We start from the raw sequence: 24515 nt of genomic DNA, 5'->3' as shown, positions 1-24515 counted from the left end.
GAAGGATTGTTTCACTTTCTTCCCAAATTCAAATTCTGTTCAGTTGAACAAACTGAACGTTATCCAACATGAAAGATGAGCTTTCTCCACCTTTCTTTAAATTAATCTTGACAAAGGCAGATTCAGACCAACTATCTATTGGAATCTAGAACCCTAAATGAAGTTGAGATGCCCACCCAACTCTAATATTCTTTTCATTCTTGCCTTGCCAATACCGAGACTATGCTTCTGCCTTGATTTAGTGAGATGCACTCTAGCTCACCCTTGGGTTCTGGAACCTGCCCTGAACTCAGGTTCACTTCCTCAGGGACTATTATCCAGCCTAATCCTTCTTGACCCTAGCTCACCATGGGCTAAACCTTGAACTTTTCTGCCTTGCCTTTCCCTCTTTTTTTTTTTTTTCTTTGCGGTACGCAGGCCTCTCACTGTTGTGGCCTCTCTTGTTGTGGAACACAGGCTCCGGACGCACAGGCTCAGTGGCCATGGCTCACGGGCCCAGCTGCTCCGCGGCATGTGGGATCTTCCCGGACTGGGGCACGAATCCATGTCCCCTGCATGGGCAGGCGGACTCTCAACCACTGCACCACCAGGGAAGCCCTTCCCTCTTTCTTAAAAGCAGTTCAACTACCTGAATGACAACACAGACAGCTGCCTGACTCTAAATTTTGCTACATCTTCAAAATTCCGGATTCCTGTGCCCATAAACTACTGACAGGATTATTTGTCCTTGACAAGTGAGGTCTGCTAGAATGAGGGCAGGCTTTGAGATACACAAATGCAAATTAAAATACTTTCACCTACCTGCAATATCATCTTTGAAAGGCTATTTAACCTCTCTGCACCTCATTTGTAATAAGCTAGGGTTAACAAAATCTTTCTTGGATTGTTGCTGTAAGAACAAGAAAAGCACCTGTCTTTTATAGCAGGCACTCAAGAAGTAGCTGTTATGATTATTATCACCATATTGAAGCTAGTTTTTTAGAACCCAAGTTTAGCATATTTCTTTGAAAACTGCTGTAATATTTATCCAATTTCTAGAGCTATCAGAGTTTAACGTTTTTTCTACAACCTGATCCTCCCATGTCAGATTTCCTTTCCTTCACACTGGCTTCTAAGGTCCCAATCTACCCAAACCAAAATAGCACCATAAAGGATCTAATTTTGTTAGAAGGTGTCATCTGGGTACTTCCTAAAACAAAATCCCCCTGAAGGAAGGAATTATAAGCTTTATTTTCCTTCCTATCCTTCCTAAAATTTTGTATTTCTGTGGGATCAGTGAAATGTGAAATGTCAAAAGTAAGAATAAATGTCAAAAGTAAGAATTAAAAAAAAAGAATAAAAAAAGAATAAAAAAAAGAATAAATAAAAAAATAAATAAAAATAAAAAATATATATAAATAAAATAAATAAATAAATAAATAAAATAAATAAAAAGAATAAAAGAAAACTGGAGACAAGTGATATGATTCCTAAACTTTTTATGCTAATAGTTTTGGTCCTTATTAAATCTAGTTTTCATAAATTAACAAACCTTTGTACATTCTCCAGGTTTTGAAGATTAATTTCAGTATTATTTTTAACACAATTAAAGTGTTCCAAAATACAACTTTGCAAGTAGGTAAGCTGATCATCCTGTAGTTCAAGAACTCCTTATCAAGGTAGGTATGCAAGATGGCCAACCTTTTTTCAAATCATTAGTTTAGAAAATATCTCATAAGTGACATAAAGAAAACAACAAAACATATCAACCTCTAACCAAAAAGAGAAGCAGTATCCAATAGAATCCCTTTTTTTTTTTTTTTTTTGGGCCACACTGCAGCTTGCAGAATCTTAGTTCCCCAATTAGGGATTGAACCTGGGCCCACAGCAGTGAAAGCACTGAGTCTTAAGCACTGGACCACCAGGGGATTCCCTATAGTCCCATTTTAAATGAGGTAGTTGCTGAGGAGGCATGATGCCTAGCAGGAAAGCTATGAACTTTTAAATTATAGATTGGAGTTTGAATTTCAGAATTACAACTAGCTAGCTAGATGTGACTCATTTGCAAAATTACTATGTCCCTGAATCTCAATTTTCTCATATGATGAAAAGGTACCAGCTACTTTGAAGAAGCCCTCTACTTATCAGAAATAAAATCTTGAAGTACCTGCATATAATAAATATTCTGCGTGCTGCAGGACCAATCTCTTGAGCAACCATGTCATCCTTTCCTTATTCATATTAATCCTTTCCTCTGTTGAGGCAGATGACACTTCTCTCTTTACATTAACATATATATATTTCTTTTTTCATTAATTCTTCCCATAGTGAAGGTAAGTTGTGTATCACGGCTGGGGTAATGAGCCCCCAAGGGTGTAGGCAGTAGAAGGTACATTGTCTGCAGATAACTTAAAAACAATAATGTAATCTACTAATACACAGTCTATATTTTAATATCACCATACACTAGCAGTTCTAAGCAATGTCAGTGATAAATTTTCCCACTCTTCCACAACCTGCCCTTGGTAAACCACTCTTATTTGCTTAACTCTGTTTCCCTTTCCCCTGGCTGCCAAGCTTTCAGTTCCCACCAGAAAGAAACTATTTTAGACACAGTGTGGCTAAAAGTACACACTCTGATAATGAAATATAACTACGAAACTGCCTGGTACAAAATAGATTGTCAATATTTTGGCTAAATTAGCACTGGTTCTGATGATGAAACATACATGCAATTTCCTTTGACTCTGAAATGTATAGTTCTGAAAAAATCATTTGAAAAATAACATGAGCTGGCAATTAAATCACAATCTTAAAGGCTATAACTGGACATCTTTAGAATTCTCAAGCATGCATTTTGTATATATAAAAATTAGAATCAAGCATTAACCAAAACAGTGTTTATGAGTCTTCTTAATACTTCCATAAGTTTCTTTTCTAAATCACATTTTAGATGAGTTTAGTTTAGATATGATAATGTTTTAGGTGAATGTATTTCTAGAAGGCAGAATGGCTTTACTTTTATTATATTTATACCCATTCAGCACTGCAGGGTTTAGCTCTCGACTTATTTGATGAATGCAAAACACTTGGGTGCCACAACAAGAAGCACTATAAAAAAATCTTAGTTATGTATATTCAGTTTTCAAAAAGAAACTGGACTAGGAAAAAAACTCGTGTTGTATGTTCTGGCAAGATGTGCTCCCTGAGATGACATAGCTAATATAATGCCACCAACTGTATAAAACTAAGGCAAATATTTTATAGCATCATTGCACTTGCTTCAAGTATTTTTAAAAAAATCCTTATGGAGCTCGTTAATAATGACACTTACTTATATTCAACTCACCTTTAAAATAAGCATATTAAGAAGTCCACTTATATAGCCTCTACAATGAGCCTATAATAGGTAGATAGCTTTAATTTTTCTCCTAAGACTTTTTACTTGGAGTGGGATATAAACCTTTTGCATATAATTTCAGACAAGTTTTAGATTCAGTGTCAAGAGTTTGGGTTGTGATTGACTACAATGGAAGGAATAACCTGGCATGATCCTCCAAAGAGAATTGAACTAAAAAAAAAAAGAGACTGTTATTGACTTTATAAAGTTGAATATGTCTTTTTCTCTCCATGTCTCTGTTAATTAGGACATTTACCACCAACAATGAGAAAAGACATTAGAACTTTAAACAAATTCAGATTATTCAGAAAAATGATAGCTAGCATTTATCGAGGGTATATGCCATTTAATCCACAGTCACTCTGTGAGATAGGCATTATTGTTATTTTTTCTATTTCATAGAAACAGAAACAGGTTATGCCAACAAAAGACAAATCTAGGATTTGAACCAGGCAGTTAGTGCCAGAACCCAAATTCTTGGCCACTATTATGCATTGCCTTCAGCAACCACTTATTTAACCGACTTGATTTTTTGCCAAACATTTACCCCCTATTTTGATTCTTTCCCAGAACGTGCCCACTTAGGGTCTCCCCTATTATCTTCTCTCATGCTCCCTTTCCGTTAATATGTGAGGAAAATAAGCAGTTCATGCTTCTTATCTTGATCTTGCCTTCTTCCAAGTCACTAAAACCCAGATACAGAGTTGAGATGATTTCTGGCAGAGGCAACACAAAAGCATTTTTTTCTTATCCCGGAAAGCCTGGTCCATCTGTTTTGTTTGGTGATTATGATATGAGGCATGGAAAGAGGAAGGTCACAAGATGATAAAATCTGAGCTAGACAGACATGGGGGTTTGTAATCCAGTTAACTAAATTGTCACACTCTTCATTTAAAATTCCTATTTGTTTTTAATGTTTCATTATGCTAAGAGATTTGGGAAAAAAGAGTGGAAAGTAAGGCTTAAAGTGGTTTTCTAATTAATCTGTATTTATTCAGTGGCTACTCTATGTTCAGCTCTATAAAAATATTTTGAGAATGAACAATTAAAATGGTAACCAGGGAAGCTAGCAACCACTGTATATAAGTGGTTGTGAAGCTCATTTGGGACCAGGTGGATGACATTTTGGGCTTTCTTCAGAGGAAGTAAATGACAGTCTATAGGCCTGCAAGTTTCTAATACACTCAATTTTCTGATAAAAGTGTAGATTAGGGTTTCAGGTTGACATGACATTCTGGTTGCTTAGGGGTACTCAGTGTGCACGAGAATTTGAGATCTGTTTTCCCCATTCATCTGCCAGTCAAAGAAATGTGAAAAACTTTATATATATTTGTTCCTTGGTCCTGTTAGTGGTGGAGTGGAGTTTCATGAAGGCGTGAGAGAAATAGAGGACTGAAAGGCAGACAAAACCAAATTGAAACATGATTCTGTCTTCAGATACTCATAATGTGAGCTGTTGTCTGTAGAGGCCAATAAACTCATTTCACAAATAACAATTATTATAAAAATGATGATGTTACCCTAAAGGAGTATTTAGATTTCAGAACTGTCTCTGATTTTCAATGAATCTGACATTGTCCTTATCAATGATAATTGGGATATTCAATGTCATACATTATGGATTACTGAGTAAACATCTTTGCTTTCCAATTGTATCAGAATTTTAGTATTAAAATCATTTTTAGTAAGTAAAGAGAAATAAAATAACCACAGGAAAAACATACAGAGCATGATTAAAAATAATAACTCCAATGTCGACAACCCAGAAGAGGCAATCCATTTTTTTTTACTCTACAGTAAGACCTCCTTTGTGGATATTATTGTATTTAGAAAATAAAACTCTTTACTACCTCAAGTCATAAATTGTATCTTATGCTCCAGGGAAAGCATGGTTCTGCTTAGCAAAAAAAAAAAGGAAAAAAAGAAGGTCTAAAAATTAAAATTTTCTTTCACAGAGTATTTCCATAAAAATTGGACCTTGTCTGAGAATGCATCTGTCTCATCTGCTCACTGTGTACCTCAATCCATAAACCTTTCTACTGCAGCTAAACACAGTGTGTTAGGAACTGAGACAATGAATGAAAAGTAACACACTAACAACATGGTTTCACAAACAATCAATCAATCAGGTAAATATCTACATCAATAATGACTACAGTAATGGAAGCCTAGAATACCCAATACTAAGAATTAGACATATAAAGAAGTTCCTTTGAAGGGGAAGATATTAAAGGACTATTGAGAACAATTTTGTTTAATATTTAAATGTGTTCATTCTTAACTATACATAATTTCTACTTGGATTCATGAGAAAACAATATTTTCATAACTTTCTATTCAATTATTTTTTGTGAGATGAAACAAGAAGAGAGATTACATTTTAAAGTATAATTCAAGAATTTCCTTCTAAGAGTTTAATCACAATCTGTTAGTCCTACATGTTCCACACGAGTCACCTGTTTTGCCCTCTTTGTCTATTCTCATGCTCCCACATGTTGTCCAGTTTAAGGAAAATAGTTTATACAATTAATGTAGAGAACAAAATGAATACAGGAAAACCTAAACTAATGTTATTTTGGATAACCCACAGCTAGCCAGAGTACCAATTTAATTGCTGTTACTAATGTTTTATATGATAATCTTCCACCTTTTTTGAAAACATCTAGTTTTACTTGTCAATTAAGATTCAGCATAAGCAAAACTCAACAATAGTTTCTGCTAGACTAGAATATGGTGAGTACATTCCTGAATTGATGCCACCCAAATTAGCAATAATGATGCTCACCCAAGTTAACAAGAAAACAATACACAAATACCAGTAACAAATGCTGATATCTTGGTATTTTAAGTTAAAAATGAGTAGTTACTATAATTTTTTATAAAAACAAAACTGAATTCAACACTTGGTTCTAATCACTTCTGAAATATCATACTTATTTAGAAATATGGTGGGACATCTCTTCAAAAGAACTAACCTTGATAACTCCACAAATCTGCAAATAGTTATGACCTCCAAACTACTATTTTGGATTGCTTCGTTGATTGCAGCCCAAATTGTTAGTTAATTTTATTGTTTTTCTTCAATGTAATCACAGGGCAAAAGGCAAGGCCAGATTAAAAAAAGTCTCTTTAGATATGTGCAGAAGAGAAGTGGTGTCAAAGACCAAGATGTGAATATTGGGGAAGTTTATCTGAAGTGTTTACTGTACTGAAGGATGTAGCTCCCTACTACATTTGGTCTTGTGTTTTCAGTTGAAAATACTCAAACTTTTTTGGTGGGACTAGGGAGGAGGGAGCAGGGGAAAAGCAAAAATAGAAGGTTCTGAAACCTGTGTTTCCAAAGATATGGCTGGTTAAATATGGGCTTTCACAAAGGACATCACAACGGCTAATAAATAGGTTTCACAGATAAAAACTGACAATGAGTTATAATATTTATCTATTAAATTAGCAAAGTTGAAAAAGTACTGATGCTATTCAGTAAGGGTAAGTATATGGTAAACTTGCATACACAGATGTTAGAAGTATAAATTATTATTATTACCCTTTTGTTAACAGAATAATTTAGAAATACCTGACAAATTGTAAAATATGCATACCATTTAAACCAACAATACTATTTCTAGGATGTGACCTTGCAGATATGCTTAATGAAGTGTACAAAAAAGCTATGTACCAGGGTTTACATTGCAGCCTTGTTTATAATATGAAAATAAAATGGATACAACTAAAGTGTCTATCAACAGGAGATTTTTAAACTAAATTATGTACATCCATATGATGGAAAACTATTAAAATATGGTAGATCTATAAGTACTGACACAGAAACATATATACACAGTATATTTAATGAAGAAAATATACATTAGATTATTGTGCACAGTGCTATCCCACTCATTAAAAATAATGATGTGTGTTTGGGAATAAATACGTTTCTAACAGTGATTATCTCTAGAGAGTATGACTACAGGGGATTCTAGTTTCATAATAAATTATTTTCATTTTACATTACCTTTTTTTTACCATTTCACATTTCATGTTTACAATGTGAAACACAAATATAGATATTTATGTTTAAAATTTGGGAGATATAATACTTCTTTTCCTCAAAACTGAAAATAAAACACTAAAAAAAAAGTTTCTGTGGTTTCAGAAAAAAGTTACTCTGAAGAGTACCAAATATTACTGAGTTGTTTAACAGTTTACAGTATTTTTTTAGTTGCAAGAGCCTAGAAATTCTGACTGATATTATTCACAAGAGAGTCAATAGCCATTATTGAAACTATAATAATTAACTGTCAATTATTATAATTAGTTCTAATTTGAAATGAATGTAGTTCATTATATTCTATTTTGCTATTATTCAGAAAGTTTGTGTAATTATGTGTCTGGTCTTAATATAATTTTCCATCATGGCAGTGCATTTATCTACTTGGAGGTTGAGATTTCTTAATAGCAAGGGAAGAAAGTTTACAATGTCTATCTTTTTTGTTTGTTTGTTTGGCCACACTGCACAGCAGATGGGATCTTAGTTCCCCGACCAGGAATCGAACCTGTGCCCCCTGCAGTGGAAGCACAGAGTCTTGACTGCTGGACCATCAGGGAAATCCCTTAAAATGTCTAAAAAAATCAATAGGAAATCTGTTAAGAAAAATAAAAGTAATTTGCTGCAATATTTGGAATAGATGCAGCTACATTTCCACACTGGCTTTCATGTTCTCCATTTCAAATTGCTACAATTTGTTATTTTCATACCAATAGAGATTTTTAAGAAAGATTAGAACATAAAACTCTATTCCTCATTTCCTATAATTAGAGTCAGGAATTCTATGAAGTAACCATCATAATAAATACCCATAACTCACAGTTAAATAAGTTTAAATCTTCACAAATATCTGATGGTAAAATTCTTAGATATCCTGCATGCCAAAGCATCATTTTCCCTTAGGCTATGTAAATTAAACTGTATTTTTGACTAGCAGCAATGAGATAGAAAATATTAATTATATGAAGACTGAAAGTTAATAGTACATCAAGTAAGTAAACTTCATTACTTTTTTAGAAAACAGAATTATCAACGTGAATATTACTCATGAGAGAAAGAGGGAGAAGGAGAAAGGAGGTGAGGAGAAAGGGAAAGGGACCAACAGAGAGATGGATAGAGTTAATAACCTTGAGGCACTTAGCTGTCAGCAGATGTTAGCTATTATTATACACAAATTACACTGTATAGTAAATTGATAGGTTAGAGTAACTTTTTTGTAGGAATATAAGCAATAACTTCAGAGGGAAATTAAATATCATTAAGGTCATGAAAGAAACTAAGGCAACTCATGTAAACTACAGGAAATTGAAGTGATAAGGAGTGTCATGATAAAGCCAGATCTCCTCACCATATTATTAATAAAGTCGGAATTAAAATTTTATGCCCAATTGCTTATAACAAGTCCTTAAGAGCAAAGACGCATAAAGACACAGAATACAATAATTATATTGCTTCTCAATTTGGATTCCATTATCAAAGGGACAATATCTATATAATAAGTATTAGAAATAGTGATGAATAATAGGTAAACATGTAATTGTAGTATATTTTAAAATTTTATAAATTTATTATATACATCTTCATATAAAAATGAATTATATGCAGATATTTCTCATGTCCTTTTTAGATAGTATTATATAAAAATTAATATAAGTCCAGTTAGATTAACTATGTAGTAAATTTCAAACTCTATTTCTCCATATCCCATTTGTAAATAAAAAAATGGGTTTTTATAAAACACTTGGGAAGCCAGGATTAGAACAAAGTGTACCTCATAGGTTGGGGCTCCATTTATACACTGACTTCTGTCAGTAAAAGGTCACTAGCATTTCTTCCAGCACAGGCAGTGCTATATAAGTAGGATGTGTGTAAACCAAAAAAAAAAAAAAAAACAAAAAAACTTGGAGGTGATAAGAAGCATAAAAATGACAGTTGTCAATACTGTTATTGCTTAAGTATTGTAGAAACCCATTTGCTCTAATTAGCCCTAAGAATCCTTAAAAGGAGAATGTGCACAACCAATAAAAGTGATTTATTTGTAATAGATTCTGAAAATTTCTTTTACTGTTAGATTCACATCAAAGTATTACTTGATTTGTACTGCTGACAATACTTATTGGATATTTTTCACACACACACACACATTACCCACTTCACATGATCACAAAGCAAAGCCAAAAGACAAACAAAACAAAAACTAAAAGGAATTTTTAGTATTTTAAAACTTCAAATCATCATTTCAACATGCAAATTATAGCCAGATCTATCAAGCACTTTTTTTAAGTTTATAAAGAGCATGCTAAGAGATGTCCATCTTTTTAATCAACTATTAGCTACAGCTACCAAGGAGTTTATTTATACAGGAATCTATTTTTTATGACAAATTCAACTTTCTATTTTCCCATCTTCTAAAGACAAAAATATACACAAACATCGAAATAGTAAGGAGAGTTGGCAAACATTTTTTCCTACTTAGTACGTTTTCTTTTAACTTTATTGAAACAATCACCCTGTAGCTTCTTAGTCTATGTATACAGGTGGCAGGTTTCAAGATGCCCATATATAGCAGAGATTCCCCATTTGGGCAAGTATAGCTTTTGTTTGTTTTGTTTTCTTAACAAAGAGCAAAAGGGGGTAAGCTCTCTGTTTTGGGGGAAACTGTCTTTGTTCCTTTGGTCCCCCTCATTCTCTCAATCCTTCTTTGGCTTGACAACACTCTAGCAATAAATCAGTATTGGCAAAACAAAACAAAAAACCCCCCAAAACGCTGCTTAATTATAATTAGTAAGAGGCTTATATACGTGATGTCTCTGACTGCTGTTGTCATGAAGTTTCTAAACACATTCAAACTTGCCTCTCACCATTTCTTAAGCAATGAAACAATTTCAGAGAATGACTTACCCTCCCTTAATATAGTCAAGGAATGAAACTTCTGTTTCTACCACGAAAGAAAGTAACGTGACCTGAAAAAAGAAAAGAAAAAGGAGGCAGAATTACCTGCTAGTACTAATTGCATCCCCAAATGGACTTTTTTTCTGTTAGAGAGTAAATCATGTTTCCTAGTATTTTGAAAATTAATAAAGATACTATTCTTTATTAAAATTTACTAGGACTGATTTTTCTTACATTTAAAATTATCAGAAGAAAAGGGGCCAAAAAATTAAATGACTCCTTCCTATGACCAGTTTACTTCCTTTGAAGAACAACATGCAAATTATCTACAAGGACACTGTGTTACTTCCCATTTTAAATATAAAGGAAAGATGAAAGGAAGCTAGAAAATGGTTAAAACTAAAAAATCAAAATCAGTGAGCTAAACCATATAAAAAGAAATGGGTATTTTTGTCAGGGACCTGTAATGAGGCCATCTAATATTTTAAGTGCCTTGCTTTATAAAAATCTTTTAAAAGAAAACTTGGAGGGAACTTATATTTTCTTCTCCCAAGGACAGTTAATCATAGGATAAAATTTTCAGTATATTTTTTATCAAAATAGGATGATTTTGATTTTTCACAATTTTAACATACTTTCATCTTTGCACCTTCCTGTACTGATTTAGTCCAGCATTTCCACAGAGTTGTCAATTTTAATGCACTATAAACAAATACTTTCACATCTTATAAAACAAGTCTTAAGTATAGCCTATAAAGAGTATAATATTTCTTATTACAACTTACACTTTTTCAGGTCTACTTGATTTTCTCTAGTGTGATTTTATTGAATGAAGAATTCATAATAAAATTTCATCTTCTCTCAGAGGCCATTCAACCCCTAGGACAACTTGCAGGAAGCTGGGTCACTACCTCCTATAATGTGTTGTCCATTACAATTCCCATAGCAAGTTAATTTTTTATTATATACATTCACATTAAAACTCTAAGTGAAACAGTGCAGTTTTTAGTAGCTTTTATTCAATACAAAGTGTTATATATATTTTTTATTCATTTATTTGAATCCTTAATGAATAACATAAAATTTGACTTACTGTTCCTGAATTAGTATATTTCTTCTTTTTTCCTTTCTTTTTGGGATTTATCACCTTAAAGAGCAGATAAAACAATTACAATGTCAGGTTTCATACTGAAATATTTTAAAAATGTGTAGTCCAACCTGGTGCCTTTCACTTATTGTCATGAAGGCATTTATTTATTCCCTTACAAATGCCTTTAGTATGACTGCTAGATAGTCTATCAGCCAAAACTTCTCTGCAAAAGTTACTAGTGATCATCTTATATCAAAATATATTTTCAGTAATATTCTTACAGTAATATTCTTCTTAGTAACTTTATGCATTCATTATCCTACCCATTTACATCTTCTTGATGTGAGAGAGATTTTTAATATTCAAGGTCCCAAATAACAGTGATTGCTTTGTAGAAAAACTATGGGTTTCTCTAATAAATAAAAATATATCCAAGAGACATAATACGTTTTATTTGATTAAATGCACTAACATGACAAATCACCCAAATATGTGAATATTTATGGGCTCTACTTATTGCTTTTAATGGTAATAATTTCCATCAGATACATAATAACGTGTAAAAGTTTGGAGTACTTGTGGGAGTCCCGGTGGGAGTCACACCGGTTCACAAACTTAGAAATAGGCTGACTGACTGAGGACCCAACTGTACACCCTGAAAAGGAACCATGGCCCAGGATCACCCTACTGAACAAAAGTACTGGAGCCAGTCTCATCCACCCAGCACCAGACATAATCCACACTCACCTGAGCCCCTAGTAACAAGCATACCGACTGCAGATCCCACAGTAGACCTAGCAACAGCCTTAAAACTAGCTCCAAACCAGCACAACTGCAATTCTGAAAGTAGTCCCATAAGCCTGGGGAACCACCAGGAGAAGGTCTTTACCTGCCAAAATGATCTGTAAAGCAGTAGGAGGTGTTTATTTATTTACTTATTTGTTTTCATTTTAGGATTTTATTTAATTTTAAGTTGGGTCTAAATGTTATTATCCATGGGCTTTTCATCATCCCATTTAATTCTGCCTGGCTGAGAATCATACCCTACAAGGTAGTGAAGCTAAGAAAACATCCATAGGGACCACCTCCTCTTTGTCTCATCTTATCAGCAGTTATAAAGACTCTTTACAAGAATATAAAAGTAACTTGTGTGTTTTCCTTTTTGCACAAAGCCTTTAAAAGAATAAATGTAGAAAAAGATTTTAGCCATTATTGGAGTCAAAAACAACAAGAACCCAAATCTAATTACATCCCAGCTCCCACAGTTGCTAATTGTTTCCGTTCCTTAGATGCTCCTGCTGCTTGGGTTGTTTCTGGTTTTGTTTTTAACATTTGGTTTTGTTTTATTTTATAATTTTTTTCAATTTTGTTCTTTTTATTTTTAAAGTTTATTTTTTATTGAAGTGTAGTTGATTTACAATGTTATGCCAATCTCTGCTGAACAGCAAAGTGACTCAGCTTTACATATATATACATTCTTTGTTTAATATTCTTTTCCATTATGGTTTATCTCGGGAGATTGGATATAGTTCCCTGTGCTATACAGTAGGACCTTGTTGTCTATCCACTCTAAATGTAATAGTTTGCATCTACAAACCCCAAATTCCCAGTCCATCCCTCTCCCCCCATCCCCTTGGCAACCACAAGTCTGATCTCTATGTCTGTGGGTCTGTTTCTGTTTTGTAGATAGGTTCATTTGTGCCATATTTTAGATTCTACATATAAGTGATATCATATAGTATTTGTCTTTCTCTTTCTGACTTAGTATGATAATCTCTAAGTTGCATCCATGTTGCTGCAAATGGCATTATTTTGTTCTTTTTTATGACTGAGTAGTATTCCACTGTATATATGTACCACATCTTCTTTATCCATTCATCTGTCAATGGACATTTAGGTTGCTTCCATGTTTTGCCTATTGTGAATAGTGCTGCTATGAATATAGGGATGCATGCATCTTTTTGAATTATAGTTTTGTCTGGGTATACACCAAGGAGTGGGATTGCTGGATCATATGGTAATTCTATTTTTAGTTTTCTGAGGAACCTCCATACTGTTTTCCATAGTGGCTGCACCAACTTACATTGCCACCAACAGTGTAGGAGGGTTCCCTTTTCTCCACACCCTCTCCAACATTTGTTCTTTGTAGATTTTTTAAATGATAGCCATTTTGACTGGTGTGAGGTGGTACCACATTGTAGTTTTGATTTGCATTTCTCTAATAATTAGTGATTTTGAGCATCTTTTCCTGTGCTTTTTGGCCATCTATATGTCTTCTTTGGAGAAATGTCTATTAAGGGCTTCTGCCCATTTTTTGATTGGGTTGTTTGTTTTTTTTGTTGCTGTTGAGTTGTATGAGCTGTTGGTATATTTTGGAGATTAAGCCCCTGTTGGTTGCATCATTTGCAAATATTTTTCTCCCCTTCCGTAGGTTGTCTTTTTGCTTATTTTATGGTTTCCTTTGCTATGCAAAAGCTTGTAAGTTTGATTAGGTACCATTTGTTTATTTTTGTTTTTATTCCTATTGCCTTGGGAGATGAACCTAAGAAAACATTGGTACAATTTATGTCAGAGAATGTTTTGCCTGTGCTCTCATCTAGGAGTTTTATGGTGTCATATCTTATGTTTAAGTCATTAAGCCATTTTGAGTTTATTTTTGTGCATGGTGTGAGGGTGTGTTCTAACTTCATTGATTTACATGCAGCTGTCCAACTTTCCCAGCAAAACTTGCTGAAGAGACTGTCTGTTTCTTATTTTATATTCTTGCCTCCTTTGTCAAAGATTAATTTACCATAGGTGTGTAGATTTATTTCTGGGCTCTCTATTTTGTTCCATTGATCCGTATGTCTGTTTTTGTGCCAACACCACTTTATTTATTGTAGCTTTGTAGTACTGTCTGAAGTCTGGGAGAGTTATACCTCCTGCTTTGTTTTTGTTCCTCAGGGTTGGCAATTCTGGGTCTTTTATGGTTCCATATAAAATTTTGGATAATTTGTTCTAGTTCTGTGAAAATGTCATAGGCAATTTGATAGGGATTGCATTAAATCTGTAGTTGGTTTTGGGTAGTATTGCCATTTTAACAATACCAATTCTTCCAATCCAAGAGCACGTGATATATTTCCATGTCTTTGAATCCTCTTTAATTTTCTTTATTAATGTTTTGGAGTATTTTATAGTTCTCAGCATATAAGTCTTTCACCTCCTTGGTCAGGTTTATTCCTAAGCATTTTATTTTTTTGGTGCAATTTTGAAAGGTATTGTTTTGTTTTACATTCCCTTTCTGATATTTCATTGTTAGTGTAAAGAAATGAAACCAATTTCTGAATGTTAATCTTGTATCCTGCTACTTTGCTAAATTCATTTATTAGATCTAGAAGTTTTTGTGTGGAGTCCTTACGGTTTTCTATGTATAGTATCATGTCATCTGCATATAGTGACAATTTTACCTCTTCCCTTCCAATTTGGATGCCTTTCTTTGTCTTGTCTGATTCCTGTGGCTGGACTTCCAATTCTATCTTGAATACACGTGGTGAGAGTGGGAATCCTTGTCTTGTTCCAGATTTTAATGGGAAGGCTTTTACCATTGAGTATTTCACCATTGAGTATTCACTGTTGAGTATTATATTGGCTGTGGGTCCGTCATAAATGGCTTTTATTATGTTGAGATATATTCCCTCTATTCCCACTTTGGTAAGAGTTTTTTTTATCATGAATGGATGTTGAATTTTGTCAAATGCTTTTTCTGCATCTGTTGAGATGATCATGTAGTTTTTGACTTTTCTTTGTTAATGTGGTGTATTGCATTGATTGACTTGTGTATGTTGAGCCATCCTTGTGAGCTTGGAATGAATACCACTTGGTCATGGTGTATGATATTTTTATGTGCTGTTGGATTCAGTTTGCTAATATTTTATTGAGAATTTTTGCATCTATATTCACCAAAGATATTGGCCTGTAATTTTCTTTGTTGATGGTATCTTTGTCTGGTTTTGGTACAGGGTGATGGTGGCTTCATAGATGTCTTTGGGAGTGTTCCCTCTTCTTCAATCTTTTGGAAGAGTTTGAGAAAAATAGGTATAAGTTCTTCTTTGTATGTTTGGTAGAATTCAACTGTGAAGCCATCTGGTCCTTTTGTTTGTAGCAAGATTTTTATTATTTTTTTTACTACAGATTTTATTTCACTTCTAGTGATCAGTCTGTTCAATTATCTCTTTCTTCTTGATTCAATTTTGGTGGGCTGTATGTTTCTAGAAAGTTGTCCATTTCTTCTAGGTTGTCAAATTTGTTGGTGTATAATTGTTCATGGTATGTTTTCATGTTTCTGTGGTATAAGTTGAGATTTCTCCTTTTTCATTTTTTATTTTGTTTTTTGGGGTTCGCTTTCTTTTCTTTGTGGTGAGCCTGGTCAGAGGTATGTCATCTTTGCTTATCCTTTCAAAGAACCAGCTCTTGGTTTTATTGATTTTTTGTTTTTCACTGTTTTGATAATCTCTATTTTATTTATTTCCTCCCTGATCTTTATTATTTCCTTCCTTCTTTTGGCTTTAGGTTTTGTTGGTTCTTCTCTTTATAATTCTTTTAAGTGTAGGTTAGGTTGTTTATTTGAGATTTTTCTTGCTTTTTGAGGAAGGCCTGTATTGCTATGAACTTCCCTCTAAGAATTGCTTTTGCTGCATCTTATAGATTTTGTATGGTTGTGTTTTCATTGTCATTTGTCTCAAGGTATTTGTTAATTTCCTTTTTGATTTCCTCTTTGACCCATTGGTTTTTTAGTAGCATGTTGTTTAGTCTCCATGGAATCATTTTTTTCCTCATTTCTTTTCTTGTGGTTGATTTCTAGCTTCATGCTGTTGTAGTCAGAGAAGATGTTTGAAATAATTTGTATACTCTTAAATTTGTTGAGGTTAGCTTTGTGCCCTAGTATGTGGTCAATCCTAGAAACTGTTTGATATGCACTTGAAAAGAATGTGTATTCTGTTTTTTTTTTTTTTTTGGATGTAATATCCTGAAAATATCAATTAAGTCTAACTGTTCTATTGTATAATTTAGGATCTCTGTTGCCTTATTGATTTTCTGTCTAGAAGATCTGTCCATTGATGTGACTGGGGTACTAAAGTCTCCTACTGTTAATGTATTCCCATCAATTTCTCCCTTTATGTCTGTTAGTATTTATTTTATGTATTTGGGTGTTTCTATATTAGGTGCATATATGTTGATGAGTGTGAAATCCTCTCATGTATTGATCTTTTCTTCATTATATCGTGTCCTTTATCACCTTTGCTTTAAAGTCTATTTTGTCTGATATGAGTATTGCAACACCCTCTTTCTTTTCATTTCCGTTTGCATGAAATATCTTTTCCACCCCCTCGCTGCTTTCAATCTATGTATATCCTTTGCCCTAAGGGGGGGTTTCTTTCTCTTGCAGGCAGCATATTGTAAGCTCTTGTTTTTTATCCAGGCTGCCACTCTATGCCTTTTGATTGGAGCATTCTGTCCCTTGACATTTAAGGTAATTATTGATACATATGTATTTATTGCCACATAAGACCTTGTTTTCCAGTTGATTCTTTGTTTCTTCTTTGTTCCTTTCTTTTTGCTTTTCTTTTGTCGTTGGATCATTTCCTTTTATTTTATGCTTGCTTTCTCTTCTTTTTGGTTTTTGTGAATCTCTTGTATGTTTTTGATTTGTGGTTGCCCTGTTTTTCAAGTACATTATCCTCTTCCTATATCTGCTTGCTTTAGACTGATAGTCATATAGATGGAAACACATTCTAAACAACACCAAGAATCTGCATTTTCTTACTCTCCTTCCCCACATTTTATGATTTTGATGTCCTTTTTTACATCTTCATGTTTATCCTTTTGCTGTTCCTTGTGTTTATCATCACTTTCACAAATAGGTTTTTTTAAAAAATCTTTTTGATCTGTGTACTGGCTAATTTAAGTGATTTACTTTCAAATTATGATTTCCTCTTTCCTATATCTTCTTGCTCTTTTTCTGTTTAGAGAAAATATTTCAATATTTCTTCTAGGATAGGTTTAGTATTGCTGTATTCTTTTAGTTTTTCCTTGTCTGAGAAATGCTTTATTTCTCCTCCTATTCTAAATGATAATCTTGCTGGGTAGAATATTCTAGGTTGTAGATTTTTCCTTTTCAAGACGTTGAATATATTTTGCCACTCCCTTCTAGCCTGCAGTGTTTCTGTAGAGAAATCAGCTGACAGCCTTATGGGGGTTCCCTTGTAAAAAACTCTTTGTTTTTCTTTTGATCCTTTAGAATCCTCTCTTTGTCTTTAACTTTTGTCATTTTTATTACAATATGTCTTGATGTAGGTCTGTTTGGATTCATCTTGTTTGGGACTCTCTGTGCTTCCTGTAACTGGATATCTGCTTCCTTCTTTAAGTTTGGGAAGTTTTCAGCCATGATTTCTTCAAATACATTTTCAATCCCCTTTTCTCGTTCTTCTCCTTCTGGAATCCCTATTATGCATAGATTGGCACATTTTATATTATTCCATTGGTCTCTTATATTGCTTTCTTTTTTTTTTTTTGCATTTGACATTCTATCTGCTGCTCTGATTGGGTAATTTCCATTATTCTATCTTCCAGATTACTTATTCTTTCTTCTGCATTATTCATTCTGCTACTCACTGCCTTTAGCTCAGCTTTCATCTCAGCAAATTAATTTTCTAAATTTTCTTGGCTCCTCCTTATAGTTTCTAGTCCTTTTTACAGTAATCTGCATTTCTGTCCATAGCCTTTCTTAATTGCTTCAGTATTTTCATTACCTCCTTTTTGAACTTGGTGTCTATTAGACTGAAGAGATCTGTTTCATTGTTTGTTCCTTCAGGGGAATTCTCTTGGGCTTTTAATGGAAGTGGTTCCTCTGCTTCTTCATTTTGCTTATATTTCTCTTTCTCTGTGAGTTTAGGGGAAACAGCTATCTACTGTAGTATTGGAGGGCTATTTATATACAGGAGCCTCCCTGCATAGCTTGTATGGGTTTAATATTTTTTTGTCATGAGGGCTGTTCTTGGTTTGGATGATTGCCATCTCTTTCCTCAGTGTGTGCTGGCTATTTTCCCCTTGATAAGGGGTGTGCAGGCACGTGGCTCATGTCGGCTCCCAGGAAGGTGGAGGCAGAGGTTGGCTCTGGGTTGTGGGACCCTTGGCAGCCATGGTGGGTCATGCACCTTCCCAGGGAATCTGGGGCAGCTGTTGGTGCCCAGTCACAGGACCCTCTCTGGTGGTGGCGGGCTGTGCATGCTCCCAGGAAAGCAGTAGCTGTGGTTGGCTCCCCGTCACAGGACACTTGGCAGTATTCTGCACCTGCCTCTGGAGTCCGAGATGGCAGTGGCGGCTTGTACCTACCTCTGGAGCTCATATAGATGATGCCCTGCCACCTGATAGTGTGTGTGGAGTAAGAAGCTCCTATGGTGGGCCCACCCCTCTCCTCGCATGCCTCCCAACAATAGCACCCTCCCTCTCTGGTGGGCCCAGGCCTCCTCTCACACCACACTCTACCCCCCTCAGGCTGTCTTCATGCAGCCAACCCCAGTCCTCTCCCCCGGGTCTGACCATCAAAGCCCAAGCCTCAGCACACAGCCCCCATCTGCACCAGCGATGAGTGTCTCAGGTTGAGGAGTTCTGGGTGGGTGGCACTGACCATGTGCGCAGGTCTCTCTGCGCTTTGCCCTCTGTAAACCAGTTGCTGTGCTCTCCTCAGAGGCTCCAAAGCTCCCTCTCTGTCCTTACTGATCTCCTTGCCAGTAAGGGGACTTCCCAGTGTGTGGAAAACTTTACCCTTTCACAGCTCCTTCCCAGGAGCACAGGTCCTGTCCTGATTCCTTTCTCTCTCTCTCTTTTTTTTCCTCTTTTTTCTTTTGCCTTATCCAGAGATTTTTCTTGCCTTTTTGGAAGTCTGAGGTCTTCTGCCAGAATTCAGTAGATGTTCTATGAGAATTGCTCCACATGTAGATGTATTTTTGATGTAATTTGTGAGAGAAGGTAAGCTCCATGTCCTACTCCTCCACCTTCTTAATCTGATCTCAAGTAGGAGGTTTTTAAAAGCTCAGGCATATTGCTGGGGATCTAGAAGACCAAATGCTTGTGCAGGACTGTATGCATGGTCAGGGAAGACCTTGAGGAAGCCCTAATCCTTCAACTCTGACTGACTTTGAGTCTCTGTTTAAACAGCAAGTGAAAGCCAAGGCAGAATTTTATACTTGGAGCATATAAGAAGTGCACCAACATACACAAATCTCTGTCAAATCATGTGTTGACCACTAGCTAACAAGGCACAGACTGAAATGACCCACTCAGCAAAGAAAACAGACTTTACATAATTACTCCAGGAAAGTAACTAAACAAACAAACAGCAACAACAACAAATCCCGGAAAAGCAGGGGATCTGATCTCCAGTGTTACTATATTATATTTTTTAAAACTTTCCAACATTCAACAACAACCAAAAATACAGGACATGCATAGAAACAAGAAAGTATGGCCCATACAGAGGAAAAAAAGCAATCAATAGAAACTGCCCCTGGGAACTTGTAGATATGGGATTTATTTAATAAATTCTTTAAATCAGCTACTATAAATATGTTTAAAAAACTAAAGAAGCTATATATAAAGAAATAAAGTATGAAACAATGTCTCACCAAATAGAAAAATCAATAAGTAGGTCAAAATTATAAAAAATAGAAATTCTCAACTTAAAAAGCACAGTAACAAATGAAAAATTCGCTAGAGGAGCTAAATAGAACATTTGAGCTGGCAGAAGAAATAATGAGTGATATTGAAGATGGGTCAGTTGAGATTTTCTAGTGTAAGAAAGAAAAAGAAAAAAATATGAACTTGTGAGATATGATCAAGCACAACATATATATATATATATATATATATATATATATATATATATATATATATATATATATATATACACGAAGTACCAAAAGGAGAAGGGAGAGTGAAAGGGGCAGAAAGAATATTTGAAGGAACAATTGTTGAAAATTTCCATGGTTGCCTCAACAAAACTGAATCCCTTACATGTGTGCAGAAAATGAAGTTTCCAGTGTATTGGACCAAGAGCTAGCTGTCCATCGAAATTCTAAAACTACTTAGACAAAACACATAATGTTCCTCCAGATTTTCTTCAGACTGATCTCTTCTATTGATAATATGAATAATAAGAACACATTTTTATTTGAAGTTATGGCACAAATATTCATGCAGGTATTTAATAAGGAATAATTGTTACTAAGCTTCTTTGTCATAACATCAGATGCGACATCAATCTCATTAAGCAAGCTTTGTTGGATAAGAGAGATCCAAAGAGAATAAGACATTTTAAAGCTAAGGAAACTCAAAATAATTGATCTTTGGAGCATTATGTGACTGGCAGTAAATGAATTCTAAGTACAAGGAGGACTAGTATGCATGTGTTGTTTCTCCTCAGCCTTGAGGGTTTGGAGAAAAAAACAGGCATCCATATAAGTACAACCTGTCTTATATTACTTCTACTGTCTATTTAGAGCCTTAATATTCTGTCCCCGAAAGACCCAGATAGAAAAATTGATCCATTACTTCAACTTTGTCTTTGCCTGGGTAGCTTTCTTGGGATAAGTTTGCTGCACCCCACTCTAGATATCTCATAGTCAACTAGGTATATATAGCACCTATCAGATAATCTAAATGCATTTTACGTGTTTGTCTCTCCCATTAGACAGTGAAATTTTCATTCACTGCTGCATCCTTGGGGCCTAATATAGAGTGTGGAATATAGAATTCATGTCATAAATATTTTATTCATAAACTAATAAATGAATGAATGCATGGAATACAACTGCTTTAGCCTAGTAAGAAGGTGATAGGAGAAGGAGATTCCTCCACTCTTAACTTAAAGGAGGTCAATTTTAGTGTCAAATAGTGTCAATCTGGCAGGAAAGAGTTATCATTATTGACTAAGTACTGAGATATTCTCCTTTGCTAATGATGTATATTAAATTTAAAAAATCACAGAGGGAACTTCCTGTTGGTCCAGTGGTTAAGAGTTCACCTTCCAATGCAAGGGGTGCGGGTTTGATCCCTGGTTGGGGAGCTAAGATCCTACATGCCTCAGGGCCAAAAAACCAAAACACAAAACAGAAGCAATATTGTAACAAATTCAATAAAGATTTTAAAAATGGTCCGCATCAAAAAAGTCTTTAAAAAAAGTCACAGAGAATGTACAGATAACAAACCTCAAGGATTAACAGTGCTAGAACATACTTTATGCTCAACACATACCTGGTAGTTAACTGGCAAGATAGGTTTAAGGCAGAAATAACTAGTGTGTTTGCTTTAATAACTTGGATTTCTTTAATAACTGAATTTAATGACTGAATCATACTTTCTCATTTCCTTCAGTTTTCATCTAAATAACAGGTAAGATGTTCAAACATACTAAGCAAAAAAACGACTTGTTAACACCATGCCGACACAGAAAATTTTTCTATTTTTATTAAAAAAGGATTGAGGAAGAGCTTAGGAAGGCAAAACATAAAGGCTGAAGCTCAAGGGAGAATAAACTTGTATCTATATTGAATGTTTTTAAAATAAGAAAAGGTTTCATAGGCAAGAATTTTTAAATCACTCAAAGTAGATTTGAAAGACCACGTGATTTGAAGAGAAATACTATTGTTTAATCTCAAAAACCAATCTGCTCAATAAGTTTAAAGATTCTTACACATATTGGTAACCTTTGGCAATTATCTTTTGTAAAAACCTATACTTTAAAAGAATACATATACTTATTCCAGAGAAAAATAATAATAAAATAAAATTCCTCTTACCTCATATATATTGAACTGTGATTGCCCTCTAGAAAGTTCCCTATAGCTTGTTGTAAATTCTCCAATGAAATCATGACTAAAATTAAGGGGGAAAATATACATAGTATTAGTTTTCATACATTTGTTAATTATGTTTTAAAAAATATAGTTTAATCATGAAAAATGCTTGATATTATTATGAACATAACAACGTGATAATTTAAAACACACTGATACATAATTTCATTGTTCTTTAATTGTTACGCATACCCAAAATTACATTTTGTTAGTATTCAAAAAATATTTAATTTATCCCACCAATGCTAATATTTCAAATAGGTATATTAGGTTTAATAACTCATATCTCAAAAGCATTAAATCATCTATGCTATCCAAATGATTAACCATTAATTAGGATGAAAGTTTAAGACACTCAAAAATTTATTATTATCCATATCAATAATCACAAATATAATATACAAAATCTTCAAACTTTTCTATGACCAGGATGTAATAGGACACTAGTTTTAAAAGGGACATTATTATTATTATTATTATTAATTTATTTTGCGGTACGCGGGCCTCTCACTGTTGTGGCCTCTCCCGCTGCGGAGCACAGACTCCAGACGCGCAGGCCCAGTGGCCATGGCTCACGGGCCCAGCCGCTCCGCGGTACGCGGGATCCTCGCGGACCGGGGCATGAACCCGTGTCCCCTGCATCGGCAGGCAGACTCTCAACCGCTGTGCCACCAGGGAAGCCCCAAAGGGACACTATTTTTAAACATCAACATAGAGAATATTCACCAAGCCTTATACTAATAATTTTAAAGTACATTGTTAATACAAAACATGGTTATTCTAAACTTCTTTACCTTAAAGCAATCATCACTGCCTTCTCAGAAAGCAGAACTTCTACAGGTGCCTTCTCAGTTTAGGTGTGGAAGGGTAAGGATTGAGAAAGCATATGTTAGTTCTCAATATAAAATCCTTACCAATGTGATTACTGAGGCTGGCTTATGCAACTGTAAAACAGATCTTATGCATTCACCAGTTTAGAAGGGAGGTGTATTCTACTACTCTGCACTAATTTAATGGTCAACACTAGGTTGAACACACACTGCTGAGAAATAAACATAAAATGCTGGTATTTGGTGCAGTGGTGAAATGTAATGCATCAGAGGAAGAAGATAAAGACTGTAGGAGCTGAAGTAGTATAACAAACATAGGGGGTGTTGGCACTGCTATTTGTATCATAAGAGTTTAAGCTTGGCCCATTTGCTTGCAAATGTGAGGTGTTTATTACCATAAAAATGGATATCTTCCCCAAACTCCAGGCAGGTTTATGTTTAACTGTGATTCACTAAAATCCATAAACCTTCCATAGACCTGATGACCAGTAACAAGCAACAAGCAAATTGTGGCTAGCCAACCAAACTACTGATTGCTAAAGCTGGGATTTCAAAGGAAAACTTGCTGCCATTAATTTAAGTAGCATTTTTGTCATAAAAAAATATATATTTTTTAATTAAGATAAAACTCAGATATCCAGCCTCCCAGTTCTCCCTTATCTTAAAGATCTTTTACATTTATGACAATAGTCTATACAAGGCATTCCTCTTTACACCAGTAGCACCTTGATCTTTTTTAGATTTAACTTTCAAAAGCAGATCTACACACATGAAAATGATAAAAGGAAAGACCATTGAAGACTGTAACCAAATATATTTGCATTTTTGCATTTGTGAATCCAAACCTCCAGTATTCACTCTTTCAATTTACACAGGGAAAATTACAAAACAGTACTTTCGTGCTACATATTTCTTATAAATAAAATAATTCTCTTTGACTTTTAGAAGTGCAAGCTTATAACTGTGATATCTTTCACAGAAATCTTAAAAATTCTGAGTTATGGAAATTCTGCTTAGAACCTATCCTCTTCCATTGCTATGTGTGTTTTACATAACTTAAGTAATAGTCACTGAGAAAATGTTCTATTAAAGCATTTTAAACACACTTTGATATTGGTAAGTGTGGACAAGCCTTGTATAACCAGAGCTCACCACACTTGTGGTAGGAACCTAATATTGAAGCCTTAGAAAATGGCTGGATCATTTACTCCCTCATGGTAGTTTTCTGACTGTGTAAATTCTACCCCTGTTTGGTTCATTGTTTAAATTCAATGTTTAGGCCTCCTGCCACTCAATACTAATCAAGAACTTGGGTGAGAGAAGCAATAGTTACTGGTTTCCATTACTCAGTTGAGATTAATTATGCAATTACTCAATCACATCTCAA

General features: G+C 34.6%; 1 protein-coding gene across 1 annotated transcript in view; it reads right to left on the bottom strand.

Annotated features, from left to right (window-relative positions):
* Nucleotides 1–24515, bottom strand: part of CPNE8 (copine 8) — a 246164-nt gene that overhangs the window by 76218 nt on the left and 145431 nt on the right. Inside the window, exons 7-9 of the mRNA XM_060306321.1 lie at nt 22242–22317; nt 11410–11463; nt 10326–10387 (exon numbers count right to left, since the gene is read on the bottom strand). Of these exons, the coding sequence (XP_060162304.1) occupies nt 10326–10387; nt 11410–11463; nt 22242–22317 (192 nt within the window). The remainder of the gene's footprint in view (nt 1–10325; nt 10388–11409; nt 11464–22241; nt 22318–24515) is intronic.

This window comes from Globicephala melas, chromosome 10 (assembly GCF_963455315.2).
Source record: "Globicephala melas chromosome 10, mGloMel1.2, whole genome shotgun sequence".
Lineage (NCBI taxonomy): Eukaryota > Metazoa > Chordata > Mammalia > Artiodactyla > Delphinidae > Globicephala > Globicephala melas.
This window is presented reverse-complemented; position numbering and strand designations above follow the sequence as displayed.